The following is a 14,347-nucleotide window of genomic DNA, read 5'->3' as shown; positions in this document are numbered from 1 at the left end:
TTGTATTTTCTACTCCCTCTTTCACAGCCGAAGGATTTAAAGCATGTTCAGACCTACAGTGTTCCTGTTATTGTTCCATCTTACAATCTCCAATTAATTTTTTGGCTTTCCATGAATGCAGAATGAAAATGTATTCCCAATTTATCTAAAATAGGAATTAGCTAGGTTACCTAAATCTGACACGGATGCCATAAGCTGAAAAGTACAAAGCCACGAACTTCTTTGAGGTTTAACCCTTTTGCCCTTGAACACAAGAGAGTTTAGATAAATGTTTTAAAAGGGCAGATGCAGACCAATTAAAGGAATATATTTCCCAAGCATCAAACCATTGTTTTCAGGCAATACACCAAAGCTCTTAAATTAATACATATTAAAACTGTTATGGGGCTCAGCAGAGTTTTAGGCTCAGGAGAGGGAAAAGCAGATGAGGGCACTCCATGGGGAGGCCAGGGGGGCTGTCTGTGAGCCATCCAACCCATTGCCTGGCTTTGCAGGATGTCTGCAGGCAGCCCTGCAAAACCCCACCAAGAGCAGAGGGCGCCTCCACCCTTTCACTGGCCCTGCCGGAGCTGAGGAACTCTGTGGGCACACCGAGAGGGCTGCAGCTGCCTCCGTTCTGCTGTTTGCTAAATAAAACCGAGGAGCAGCTGTTTGGTGGGAAATATATTTCAGGGTCTTTTTTTCTTTCTTTCTTTCTTTTTTCTTTTTTTTTAATAATAATTAAAAATAAAAATATTTTAGAGCATTTTAGAATCTCCCTCACAATGAGAGATCTGATTTCAGGCTAATAGTACCCATGACTGTTTAGTAAAAGGCTGCACTTTATATCCAGTCAGACCAAATGAGATGCTGGATGATGTCACTGTTGCAAAGTGTGCAGCTCAAGTAATAGAAGGGTGCTTCTCATACATACAGCCATGTGAGTGGGATCACTGCCCAGCCCAAGGAACATCATTTGCAAATAATCGGGTTTGTTGCCCCCTAATTGTGAAAGTTTGTTAAGGCGTGGATGAGATTTATCAGACTATGAGAAAGTCTTATTTTGGAAAGGACCAAACTGGTCTCGTATGCAGAGTTAGAGTGGAATTTGGGGAAAGAAAAGTTGGAGGGAAGGGATCCAAGGGAAATGGGGAACAAAATAGGCAATTTTTGGAAGAAGAGGAGAGATTTGAGGAAAGAATGTAGAAGCACATCTATGGATAGGGAAGAAAAAGGATGTTATAACTGGTGAGGAGCAGAAGAGGAGTGCAGATTGCAACTTGCTTTCTTCTGAAATAAATTTCCTATATTCTGTGCTGAGAGAAATAAAAGCTGAAGTTGGAGAGTGCATGGAGTGAGGCAAAGATGACAGCAGAAAGATAGCTGAGATTTCAAATGTAGCATCAGTTTTGATGGAGAAACAGATGTTAATCTAGGCTGGTGGCATACTGAGGTAAAGCAGGAGAGAAGGAATTTGTAGTGGAGAGTTAAATTTCAAGCCTGTCTATCCTAAGGTGCAGTAGGTTTGAGAAACTCAGAGGAAAAGAGAAAAAACAAGGCTCTGGGATGCAAGCATGTATCATCCTTTATCTGAAGAAAACTTGACCTGTGTTCATCTGAAAAGCATTAAGGTTTTTGAACCAGTCAGTACTGCATTCAGTTACTTTTTTCCTGAAACGTATGCATTAGTGACAGGATTTGTCTCATTCTCTCAGTGCATCATCTCAACTGTATTTGCAAATAGGTGAACTAAGTAGGCTGTCTGGGACATTTTTGTCTTTATTCAGCTATACTTTGGAATCTTTCAGTACACCTTTGAGCAAAATGTGTATGTTCTGACTTAATTCTGTACTGCAATTCACAGAGTATCAGACACCCAAAACTGCCAGGGAGAAGAGGGCAAATTACTTTTAGGTCTCCCTGTGCTACTAGGCACCCAGTTGGGGACTACATGGCCATAACTGTGGAAGTCATGGAATTGTTAGTGAAAAACTTCCTAGCTGCTTTCCATCTTCTTTAAACATTAAATGCTTTTTTTTTTCCAATTCATACAAAGCTATGCATATGCATATTTCAAGCCAGAGAATGTGGCCCTGTTCTCCTACTTAATTACCCTGTTAAATAAGGAGTGGGCTGCTGGTATTTGCAAATCATGTGCACGGTAGGCAGAACAAGTGGGAAAAGAGCATTCTGCAGGGTTCCTGTGGTGGGACATACCACACTCAGCTCAGAAGGACAGAACTCATACGGTATGACCATCAGAAGCTTATTGCAATAAAACTAAATGTTTCTTTTACTGTTTTAAAAAAATGTTATCAATACTCAATTTTTCCCACAGTGAAAATATTCTCTGGGTGCATAAATTTGCATGTAAGTATAGAAATAAAGTTTGCTTATATGTACATAGTTTGTGTACATAAACATACACAACACACACACACACATGTTCTTGGTGAATCATGATTGCTTGTTGAAAATGGCTGATATTCCCTGCAAGGAGAATGGATAGAAGGAGCGCTTCCTTGACACTGGTCCATCTCCCAAGTGAAGATCAGTTTTGCCAAGTAGAGAGTAGGAATAAACTGCAGAAAGGCTGTTTCTGTATCAGACAAAGACAAGAGGCAACAAATGGATGTAGGCACATAGGAGGCCGCAGTGGAAAAACTGGACAAGAGTGATAACTGCTGTATGGATTCTGTGTGCATTACGGATGTGGTCTGCAGTAGTTATGATGATGTTCAGGATTCAAGAAGAGATTTAATTGAAGATGAGCTGGAACAGAGGCCAGGTGGACAATAGTAAGACTAGAAGTGTATTGCAGGAGGCTCCCCAGACCTGAATAACAGCTTGGTTTGAGAAGCAAGGTAGCAGTGACAGGATAAAGGGCTGAATGGCGTTGACAGGTCCACTGAGGAACCTGGGAAAGGATGGGCAGCGAGGCTGGAAGGGTGCAGAGGGATCACGGGGAGGGGGAAGAAGACGGCAAATTAGTGGGCCAGGAAAACTGACCTGGAAAAGTGTGTAGGATGGAGGATGGGAATGGAGTGAAAAACAGAGCATGGGAGCAGACATGGAAGATTTTGGGAATGGTAGGGGATTCATCTGCTGCTGCCTAGGTGAGCTGCCCTAACCTATGTATGTTGCTCATAAAGACCAATACAGTGCTTCAAGATGTCCAGCTTAACCAAGATGCCAGACTTCTGGACAGCTCACTTACATGAAATGAAGCCTGTATTTTCAACACCTGCTTTTTTTAAGTGAACATCCTATGTTATCTGGTGTTCATAATGTTTCAAGGGAAATAATAGTCGATTTTAACAATTTCTTTTTCTTCTGAAATTTTGTACTTTGTACTCAGGGAAAATACAGTTGATGCACACAGAAGATGTAGTATCGTTATATAATATTCTCCTCCCTTTCCTTGCTAACATGGTTTTTTAAACGTGATGAAGTCCCACCACTGTTTCTGAAATTGCCTGAATTTATTTGATTGCTCTTTATTACGTAAGGAATGATTTCTGCATGTTTGAATATATTTCTGTGTGGAGTGCTGACATTCTTATCCACACTTCACTTGTCATTTCTAGGCCAGACGGTTAATATGATTTCCTACTCTGAGCTACTTACTGTGTACAGTTTTAACATGTGTTGCAGTAAGGCAATATATTAAAGTGCAGAAATGGATTATGGAAGAGATAGATATCAGATGAGAGTTGTTGGGTTCTCTTGGGTGAAGTCAATCAACGTGCAGTGTAAAGATGTTCCTGATAGTGCTAAAAGGAAGTATTGGTAAATTCGTATTTTGATCCAGTCCCTCTTACATGAACGCAGGGAAAAAAAGCATTTGTGTTCGTGGATAACATTAAGAGGAGGAGCTGCAAGCCTGCAAAGGAGGGATTAGTCTTCCAAATGGCAAACTGAAAAAACAGAGGACTAATCAGCAACAGCTGGATAGGACCATGGTCTTTTCTCTGGGAAAGGGCTGAAGGCTGTAATGACTCCTAACCTGGGTTTTTCTCAACACCGTAGAGATATTACATGGAAAGCTGAGGTTGTGGTGGGATGCAGATGCCCATGAGGTGTTTGAGGTAATCACTGTGCAGTGCTTGATGCTGGCATGGAGCTGGCACGGCGCTTCCAAAGGGGTGGGAGCTGACCTCAGAAAATCAAGCGGGGAGGAGTGTGAGAACATAGGGGTGCAGAAATCAGTAGTGAGGAAATACTGTAAGAAACTGGAGTTGCTTAACCTAAAGAAGACTAGAGAAGAATATGATAAGTATTTTTGAATATATAAAGTGCTTCTGCAGAAGTGAAGGGGGTTATTTTCTCTCTTATCCTCTGCAGACAAAATGAGAAGTAGAGGACTTGAAGTGTAGCATGAAGATAGAGAGTAGACATGAGGGGAAATTTTCTGATGATAAGGGCAGATTGCTTGGGGAGACTGGAAATTCTGTTACTGAGTTTCTACAAGAGCAGCGTAGGTGAATATGAGGAAGGATGTTGGCATACAGTAGCCTATCTGGAATACAAGGCACGGACTAAGTATCCTCTCTGGATCCCTTCCTAGCTTGACCTATATTAATTTAGTTAAAGCTGAACTAAGATAGAAAAAGACCTGGGTGGGACAAGTGATTTCAAGTACGACATAATAAAGTAACCATGGGCTTGATTGGGGAATGTGCTGAGCAGTCATGGCTGCTCTTACTGACTTCACTCAGAGCAAAGACAGTGTAGAATTTCACAGGCAAGGCCATAAGCACTGAATCAGTATTAAATTCTATTATTGCTGAACTATTTTTGCATTAACTGAGTATTTTCCATTATTCCAATTCTGGCTGTTATGAAACTTAGTTTCATAGTTAACATAGAAGCTATGTTATGAAAACATAGTTTCATAGTATAGCTTCATCAAGCTGCACCAGGGGAGGTTCAGGCTGGACATTAGGAAACACTACTTCTCTGAAAGAGTGCTCAGGCACTGGAATGGGCTGCCCAGGGAGGTGGTGGAGTCAAAGAACATGGTGGTGTTCAAGGAACGTTTGGATGTTGTGTTGAGGGACATGGTTTAGTGAGAACCATTGGTGATGCGTGGGTGGTTGGACTGGGTGATCCTCTGGGTCTTTTGCAACCTTGGTGATTCTATGATTCTATGATTCATATTACATTTTGTGTAGAACCCTTCTGGGAATTTTCAGCGTCTGATAAGACAGAGCCAAAAGGGCTTTTATGGTAGGTTTTCATTTTTAAACTGTCCCTCAAAATGATAATTTCCCACCTTTGGGTTTTTAGGCAATGCTCCAACCAGTCACTACAAATAGTGGTTGAGTTTGTGAGTGTATTCTTCAACACAGAACTTTGAAGAGGTGATATGTTCATTGTGAACCTATAGCTGCTAAGTTAATGTAGCCTAAAAAAACCCAAGCAAAATAAAAAGCTTCCTGAGTAACAGCATTTCAGAGCTACTGAATATGTTGCTGAGTACAGGTATTTGGGGGATCTTCAGGGATGATCCAAATGAGAAGAGGGAAAAAAAATAAGAGGTTCTTGTGAAGAACTGATTGCAATAGATGTTAGAGCACAAACAAGAAGCTTGTATGCTTTTACAGAAGAAATGTGTTTTAGTTAAAAAAAAAACAACAGAACTTTTTGCCAAAAAAAAAATCTGTCATTAAAAAGATTGCATTTTTCTGCATGGAGAAAAAAAAAAGCCACAAGAAATATTCACTGATTGATTTTCATCAACATCCTCTTTTTGGAAAAATAGACAAAATCTCTCTTTGATGTGCTCACAGCTGTATTTTCCAGGTGTAGCCATTGTTTTTGTTTTGGGTTTTTTTTGACATTTTTTAAGCTGAAATTATGTGAATAACATTGCAAAATCACCCTGTGTTCTCCTCTTGTTGGCATGCTGTCACAGCACATCAAGCAGGCGTTGCACTGGGTGGCATTGAGTGCTACTGCTGTGGAGAGGACTCTGTCCTGGGTTAGCCGTAACAGGGGACAGCAAGAGATTCATCCCCTCTTGGGCTCTTTTTCTCTTTATTAGGAGTGATCTTTATCCTCCCAGAAGAGAGGAGGTTATCCACACTTTACCTAGATGAAGGTACAGGCAGTGTGGGCAGTGTGCTTTTCATTTCCACGTGAGAGGAGTCAGCTTCTTCAGTGAATCCATCTGTGTCTGTGTCATCCTGCCAGTCTACAGACCGGTGCATCCATTTGCTTACACAAACCTCCAAATATTGATCGGGTGGGAGCTGATCCTTACCTCTGTAGGAAGTGCTCAAGCAAGAAATTCAAAGGTGAAAGACTGTGTATTACCAAAGCTCTTGTCCATCTAATTCTGCAGGAAATACTTTTTAATATTGCATATATTCAGCCTAGAAAACTTAGAATTCCAGGGTATCACTGAGGGAAATAATTTTGATGAGGTAATTAAGACATACATAATTTTATATGTGTCAAAAAAATTTGTAGTGATCAAATGTTTGAAGGAAAATGTGGGGTTTTTTTTGTCCTCATAGGTGCAGAACACCTAATGCTGTGAAGAGGTCTGGGAGAAACGAACTGCTAAATGTAAAGAAAAAAAAGAAAGAAAGAAAGATAGACTTGCTGGCTTTCTCCTGTCCTAAGTTTCCCGTGTCTCTCTTTTATAATACAACAAGACACTCCAGACACTACATTTCTGGGGATTACCTTTGTTGGGGTTGAAGCCTTTGGCCTCATTCTTTTCCTCACAGTTAGAGTGCTCATAAGCCCCTGGAAAGACACTGTCTGTCATGTCTTGTTGCTTAAATATTGTGATCGAGCCTGTGAATAATCTCAGACTGCTCTGACATGTTCATAATAGCTTTTGTTCTACTCCTGCACCCATACATTTCCATTCCTTGAGGTCCCTCAGCATGGTCTGTTCTAATATCGACACAGAAGGTGGCAGTTGGACCAAAAGTGCTATGGGGAAATCAGACCAACACCTTTAATTCTTTAATTTTGGTGGATGGTAATGATTTAGAAAGCGAAAATGGCCTCTCTGCGGCAAATTATATTATCCAGTCTATTCTGGGCCCTCTTTCTCCCCAGCTTGAGGATTCTTTCACCCACTGGTGAAAGTTGCGGTGCAGCAGCGGTACCCCACCGAATGACATTGCCCTGTATGGCTTTTTCGGTTGTTCTTTGTGCAGCAATGGCTGCGCTCACACCAGATGCCAATCATACACCACCAGTGGATTTGCAAGATTATAGGACAGGAAAAAAGATGAAGGTTAAGCACAGGGCACAATAGAGATTACTTATGGTAATGAATTGTATAATTTTTCTAGACAGATCTGGATTAATGTTTATCCCAGGCAAGAGATTACTGTATGTCTGATTCTAGTTGTAAACAGACATTATTAAACAGAAGGTTTATGTTCATGAAATGCGACTATGGGTGTTAAAGCACTTATGATTTATTATGTGCAAAGAGAAAAATTAACCTGTTCATCTGCTGTAGTACTAGATGCTCTGTGGATTTTTGCATAATTTGGAAGGCATCTGCTCCTTTGGAATACAAATAATGAGTGAAAGATTCTTCTCTCGTTTACGCTGATCCAATGCCCTGCACTGCACAGGAGCTAGGGTGATGTAACCAGCAAAAGAATAGTCCTGCATACTTCTCTAAGCAATAGCATTTCTACTAGAGATAAATGTTGGCAAAGTCTGTTTTCTTGTGGATCTTTATATTTTTTTCCTGAAGAATTATAAAAAAACATGTATGTTAACAGTCGGAGAGCTTCAGAAATAATGACCTTATTTGAATTTCCCAAATAATTCACTTTTGCTAATGGAAAATAATATTTAGAGAACTTTGGGATAAAAAATAAATATTTTCATCTGTTTTTCACGTAATTAATGTTGCAGCCCATTTTTCTTCTTTTTTATTTAATCACTGCAGAATAGACACAACACTCTCATTGTTTGTCCTGCTTCAGCTTCTTAACTGAATAATCATACCTGAATTAGTGACTTAATTTTTTTAAGTGAGCTCGAATTTATCTCTTAAGGAAACCATTAAAAAAAACTCCAAAGCTTTACTTCTTTGATTGAGTAGAATTCCACCTTTATTATTTGCTAATGAGGAAATATCTTTTCAAATAAAAGCAAAGATAAATTGCAGATATCAATCTGTTCAGTGTATGTATACACCATATTTGTAGCTGGATGATTTTTTGCAGGATGCCATTTGGAGTCATCCATTTACCAACGGTGGATGATGCAGCTGTGCTCGTTTCCCTCCACTTGTTAAATGATCTGCCTACTTCTAGATGTTGCAGTGAGTGTGTTGCTGATGCTTTATCTGTAAAATTCAGTTATATGTGAGAAATCTGACCATTAAGTTTTACTGTCTGCAAAGGGACTTCTCGTGAAAGAGTAAATATTCCTGTATGTATGCAAAAACAAGCCAATATGGAGAAAAAAAAACCCAAAAAACTAAATGGAACATGGAGTAAATATTAGGAGATAGTAAGTGCGTTAGGCAAATTACAATTTAAGTGGTCAAACTAGATGTGAGTGCCATCATGCATAGGACTGTCAGGTAGGAAGTTCTCAATGCTTGAATTTAAAAAACTGCAATTTTAAATTGCCATCAAAACACTTCATGATTCTTTTTTTTTTTTTTTTTAACTTAGATATGTGTTACATTTGATACAAAAAAAATAATGCCATGAGAAAGTGGTAAGTTAACATTTGTCCCATCTTGTCTAACTACCACATTTTATAAAGGCTGTGAAGTGTGTGCCCTAAGTTAAAGTATGTGAGCAAATTTAATTGATGGGGAAAACTTTGCGTGGGCTTTGTTGGTGGCTCAGACCAATTGCTGGGAAAGCAGTACAGCACCCCAAAGCCAGTACAGAGTTTTGAGCACAGGTTTCAGGCAGCTCAGGTAAGGTGAGCAGCACTGCCTGAATGTGTGTGCAGTGAAGCATGTCTGGGGTAGCAGGAAAACCTGTGCCATGCTGTGTGTTGGCGGGCTATAAGTCATTAAGATGACCTCCGTCTCCCAAAGAGGAGCAAAGATGGAAATGAAGACACATTTCTGTGAGCAGCCTGCTGTGGGTCGTAAGTTGAAGCGGTGCTGCATTTCCCTGTGAAGCACACGGAGCCCAGCCGTGGTGTTTAACGGCGCTAAGCTCATCGCTGCTGAGCTGAACGCGGCTGAAGCGAACGATGACCCTCACGTCTTGGCGATAGCAAAATGTCTCCCTGATGTGATCCCACAGACTTGGAGCATTAAGTTAATTTTCCCCTGGATCTCTGAGCTGCGTCCTCTTTACCCGGCGGAAAGCTGGTGAAGAATACAGCTTTTGACCGACTGACAGAACGTAGAGTGGGAAATGAGATGCGTTAAATTAGAATATGACAAAAAGCCTATCTAAATATCTGTCACAGGGCTACGAACGGGGTGTCACCCAGGAAAGGAAAGCAGACTACTGGTGGGACTGCATAGTCAGGGGGAAAAATTGGTAAATCATCCAGATTTGTTACAAGCTTTGAGGGGATAATTAAGGATATCAAGTGGGCTGCTACACTTCCAGGGCTGGTGATCCCTCTCATGTAATCTCAGATTAGTTCTTGTCTTGTCTACACCAAGCACAGAATTAAGCAGTACAAAGTTTGCTGCCCCACTGTAATAAATCATGGGGTTACATGCCTGTGAGAGGATGCATAGCACATTGGCTTATGCAAGATACGAAAAGGGAAGGGTGCACCTTTCCCACAATAAAGAAACCACGACAAAACAAACAACAAACCCCCAACCCTCAGAACTCCAAGAAACAACAACAAAAAAAAGGCAGTGCAAACGTGTGGGATATAAATTTTTCTGGTTGCTGCAAGCATGTTTGCAAAATGATTTTCTGGAAAACCAACATCTGTAATTAGTGGCCAGTGAAACAGAAGGAGCTCAAGGCGTGCAGTGTGGTTTGGCCGCATCTTTTCATCTTTAACTGAATTTGTAACAACTTTTTGCAGTGGGAGTGCAAATCACGTGCTTGTAATTTGCTCCTCATAAAGTTTTAATTAGAAAAACGGAAAATGTAAATTCAACATGTCACGTTTACGTTTTGTTTTATTTCTGTGTGAGCAGTTCACGGGAGAATGTGACTATGATAGGGTTAATCCAGCTACACAAAAATCCATGCTGTGTATGATAGTAGTAAAGCTTGTGATCCCTTGATCTTTGATTAGATCCGAGCTAGTAAATATCTTGTGTTTAATCAGAATGAGTTGTTCTGCATGTAGTATAAGTCACCTTCACAGATGGGATGTAGCAACAGAGTTGTTCGTGAATATTTGTTTAAATCCTTTCCAGAGCAAGCATGCTTTATGTTTCTTTGTTGTAAATCAGATTGAAGCAAGTAAAGACCAGCACAGAGGAAAGACATCTACTTGCAGTTAGGAATAGGACAGCGTGAACCTCTTTTCCTTTGCAAAGGAAAATATAACTTAATAGAATCTTGAGAGGTATTTTACGCTGTTCTGCAAGCATAACCAACATAGCGTGGCTGCTTGTTCAGGCTGGGCTTCAAATACAGTTATCTAGAATTTCATTTTAAAACATTCATGCAGGTTTCTAGCTTAGCAGACTATAAATATGCAGAGACTGAGATTTATAATGGTGAATATTCAGCCTCTATTATGATTCTATATGTTAAAGATACTTAGAACGGTAGCTGTTTTGTATGCTGGTAAACGGGAATTCTTAAAACCTTATCTGTAAGGCTATTTGTTTTGTGTGGTACGTCAGCGTCCTATTTACCTAAATCTGTCATAAATGCCTTCTGATACGTCTCTCTTTGACGTGCAAAATATTGAAAATGAGAGGACTCCTCTCACTGAGATTTTCGTCAATATGTAATTTTTCCATGTTCATAACTTTACGATAATGACTGGACGACCTGTAGTTAAACATGTCTCAATTTCTCCCTCTTATTTTTCATAATCACCGCACGGAGCCTTCTGTGCTCAGAGGTGTGATTAGGCTTAACCTGCCATCATATCTGAAGAACTTTCTGTACGGCGTATTATACATCGCGTAGATGTTAGGTCTAACTGTGATATATAAATAGATATAAAGATGAGTTGCTCTCTCGCCAAGGCTCATTCCTGATAATTTTTTTTTTTTTTATGTTTTTAACAGGAAGACTGGAGAGCCCCCACTAATAAATGGCTGGATTCCTTACCTGGGGAAGGCTTTGCTTTTTAGAAAAGATGCTTTCAAATTCTTACTGGATCAGCAAAAGAAACTTGGAGATATTTTCACTGTACATATTGCTGGTGAGAAATATTTTAGTATTTCTCTTGGTATTTCTATCAGTGATGTTAAATAGCAATTCAGATGTTTACTTTAGAATCTTACATAACTAAAAACATTCCTCTGTAGCACAGGACTTAATATGTTAAATTCAAATGTATTATAACATCATAAGTAACCACAGGTTTTAATTATGAGTATGTGTATTTGTATATATCTGTGGGTATACATGCATATCGACAGAATTTGTAGACGTGTAATGTAGGAGCACATCTAAATGTATTGTTGTTTTCCTAAGGAAGGCAGAACTAACATCGTCTTGACACTGCACAGAAAAGATATCAGATTAAATATAGAAAACACTTAAGAAAAAAAGTGCAGGATATGTTCTCACACGTTTTACAACTGGTTGACAGGAACACAAGGGAATGAATGACACATTGACTCAGTGATACAATCAGGACTAGAACACCGAAACTTCCCATTGCCAGTCTCTTACTCTGATCGTGCTTGCTGAAAATAACAATATAATAAAGTATGATATAACCTTGCTGCTTTCTGTATTTATAGCCGTTTTTACTACACTAGCTTGAATACAGACGTTTGAGTGATTTCACGTAGATGCTTAGAAGCATAAGGAAAGCACAGAAGGAAACTGGATTCTTGAGTGAAACCAAAATATATAAATTTACATATATACCTGCATGTATACACGCACACTTTTTACTAAAATCAACTTAAAATCAAGTAGTTTCCTTTGTTCAGAAAAAGATACACTCTTATCTGAGAGGGTCAGTAGAACGGAGCTTTTACCCCTCTGAATGCTGATATCCTTGTTCAAATGATCAGTTTTATAGTTGCATCAATTATTACTTCAGACTTCTCTACCCCACTTCTAACTGTCCTTGTATTTTTAAAGAGTTTCAAAGAAAACAGAAAGCAGAAAGTTTGCTTTGTAATTTCTTGATGGTGACATTATTTTTAGTTTTCCATTTAATTTGTATTTTGCAATACATTTTCTTCAAAAATCAAGCAAATTGCATGCAATATGTTTAATCAATAAATTTTTGCTTCCTCTTACTGTGTTCTTTGTCTTTTAGAAGGGTGTTTTTACTGCTGTTAACTATGGTTATTTATTCATTTGTGGGTTTTTTTTCCTTTGGAAACTGGTATGTTTAGATATTTCTGCATCTTGAAAATGAGTTCATCTACAAAACTAACTTTTTTGTGAAATACTATCTTTTTTATTGTTGATGTACATTCATGCTGCACACAGTAATGCCTTCTTATGAGTCAAAATTAATAATAATTATTCAAAGACTTTCTTAGTGCATTCATCAAAGCAAATACAGTCATGCTTCAGAGTCCAAAATGTGTTCAATTAAATATTTATTTATTTTTATTGTTTTGTTTATTTTTTTGTTTAGAGATTTGTGTCTTTAAGCAATCTGTGAATGTAATTTAGTTTAACAAATTTCTGTTTGCACAATAAACAGAATTCCTTTCCTACTCATCCCCCTATGTTTAGTTATTCTGAGGAAACCTTCGTTGGCACAGGTTAAAGCAAACAGAGTGAGTTATGGATGTTGTTTTTACCTTATACAGAGAAATCTTTGATTCTGCGAATTGGTCGTATCAGAGATGCTATCTTGGCTTCTCTTTTTTTCCAGTCTAAAAATACTGACCATCAGGACTTCACTAAGCAGAAACAGCTTGTCAGCCGCAACTCAGAAAGGAAGACAAAGCTAGTTAGTAGCTCGTATCCTGTCTTGATATTGAGACGTACAGGCTTTCTGTGCATCTCTGTGATTTGACAAAGATGATGTTTGTATGTTCAGCAAGCATAACGTAGCCGGCTGTGTATGTACTATCATTGCTTTACCCCCCTGGTGAATGACTATAGGTCCTGTCAACAAATCCTATCAATATGTATTGTTCTAATTATTGGTTCTCAAGCTAGTTCATTTGGAAAATGTGGAACGATGCTTGGAGTTTCTGGCATTGCCCCGTACCGGTAATGCGATTTCGCTGATTGTACTTTCCCATGTGATGAGCAAATGATTGTCATACCTAAAAGTCTCAAGGGACATGGATGTCATCTTAATAAAGAAATTAAAAAGCACATCTTTCTATGAGAAACAATGTAAATTCCTGACCTGTCGCAGAAAATAGTTCTCTAATTGGTTTTGTGTGGTGGTGCAGCAGAATCGTTTTCCCCAAACGTCATACCGGCGAAGCACTACTGTACATCATTGTCAGCAGTTCAGCAGAATCTTCCTAATAAGAGGACGATTACGTAAAAGCGATGGTCTTCCAAAAAGAAAAGGAGAGGGAGAGAAAAGAAAAGAAGGGAAGGATGAGAGAGAAAGCTCCCGAGTCTGTTGTTTTTAGATGGTAGTACTTCCTGGCCCAGCCTTTCTGCTTGCTAAGGTTCAGCAGCATAGACAGGCAGTTAGGTAAGAACTTAACGATCCTGAAGCAGTTTTGTCATAGTTTCCCAGCTTTAAACTTTGTCTCCTATTCCTGATACGTTATTAGAAATGACAGTGGGCATTGCAACACCATCTATGAGATTGTCTGGCTCAAATCTTAATAAAGTAATCTGTCTTTCGGTGCTTTTGCTAAGCACGTTTGGCCTTTTTTAATCCTGCTAATAAGTCATTCTTTTCTTTTAAATCATGACACGCCTACAGTAACGTACCACATTTTTCTGTCTTAGGCAAAAGGTAATTTCCATGAACTTACAAAGCTGAAGTCTGCTGCAAGCATTACTGAAATAACATCCATCATTATATGGCATATGAAACGCTTGTCTTTCATCATTAGCATTAAAAAGCTCCGGAATGCATTATTAGAGTAATTTCTTAACTATCATACAAATACTGGCTTCTGCACTCAGATTTACCAAAGTTGACAATTTTCATATTTTCCACATCAATCTTCTATTTCTAGGAGAGTGTATAAACTAAATGGAGATAACCAGGCTATTTGCAGCACGGTTGTAATGCAAACTGAAGGATTGGACAAGGAGTATAAATTTTCTGTATCCGTATTAAAATAACTCAAAGGGCTTTTTAC

The 14,347-nt window shown here is 39.0% G+C and overlaps 1 protein-coding gene across 1 annotated transcript in view; it reads left to right on the top strand.

Annotated features, from left to right (window-relative positions):
• CYP7B1 (cytochrome P450 family 7 subfamily B member 1) overlaps positions 1-14,347 on the top strand; it is a 123,586-nt gene that overhangs the window by 89,483 nt on the left and 19,756 nt on the right. The window contains exon 2 of the mRNA XM_025147742.3: positions 11,156-11,292. Within this exon, the coding sequence (XP_025003510.2) occupies positions 11,156-11,292 (137 nt within the window). The remainder of the gene's footprint in view (positions 1-11,155; positions 11,293-14,347) is intronic.

The sequence above is a fragment of the Gallus gallus genome, chromosome 2, assembly GCF_016699485.2.
Source record: "Gallus gallus isolate bGalGal1 chromosome 2, bGalGal1.mat.broiler.GRCg7b, whole genome shotgun sequence".
NCBI lineage: Eukaryota > Metazoa > Chordata > Aves > Galliformes > Phasianidae > Gallus > Gallus gallus.
This window is presented reverse-complemented; position numbering and strand designations above follow the sequence as displayed.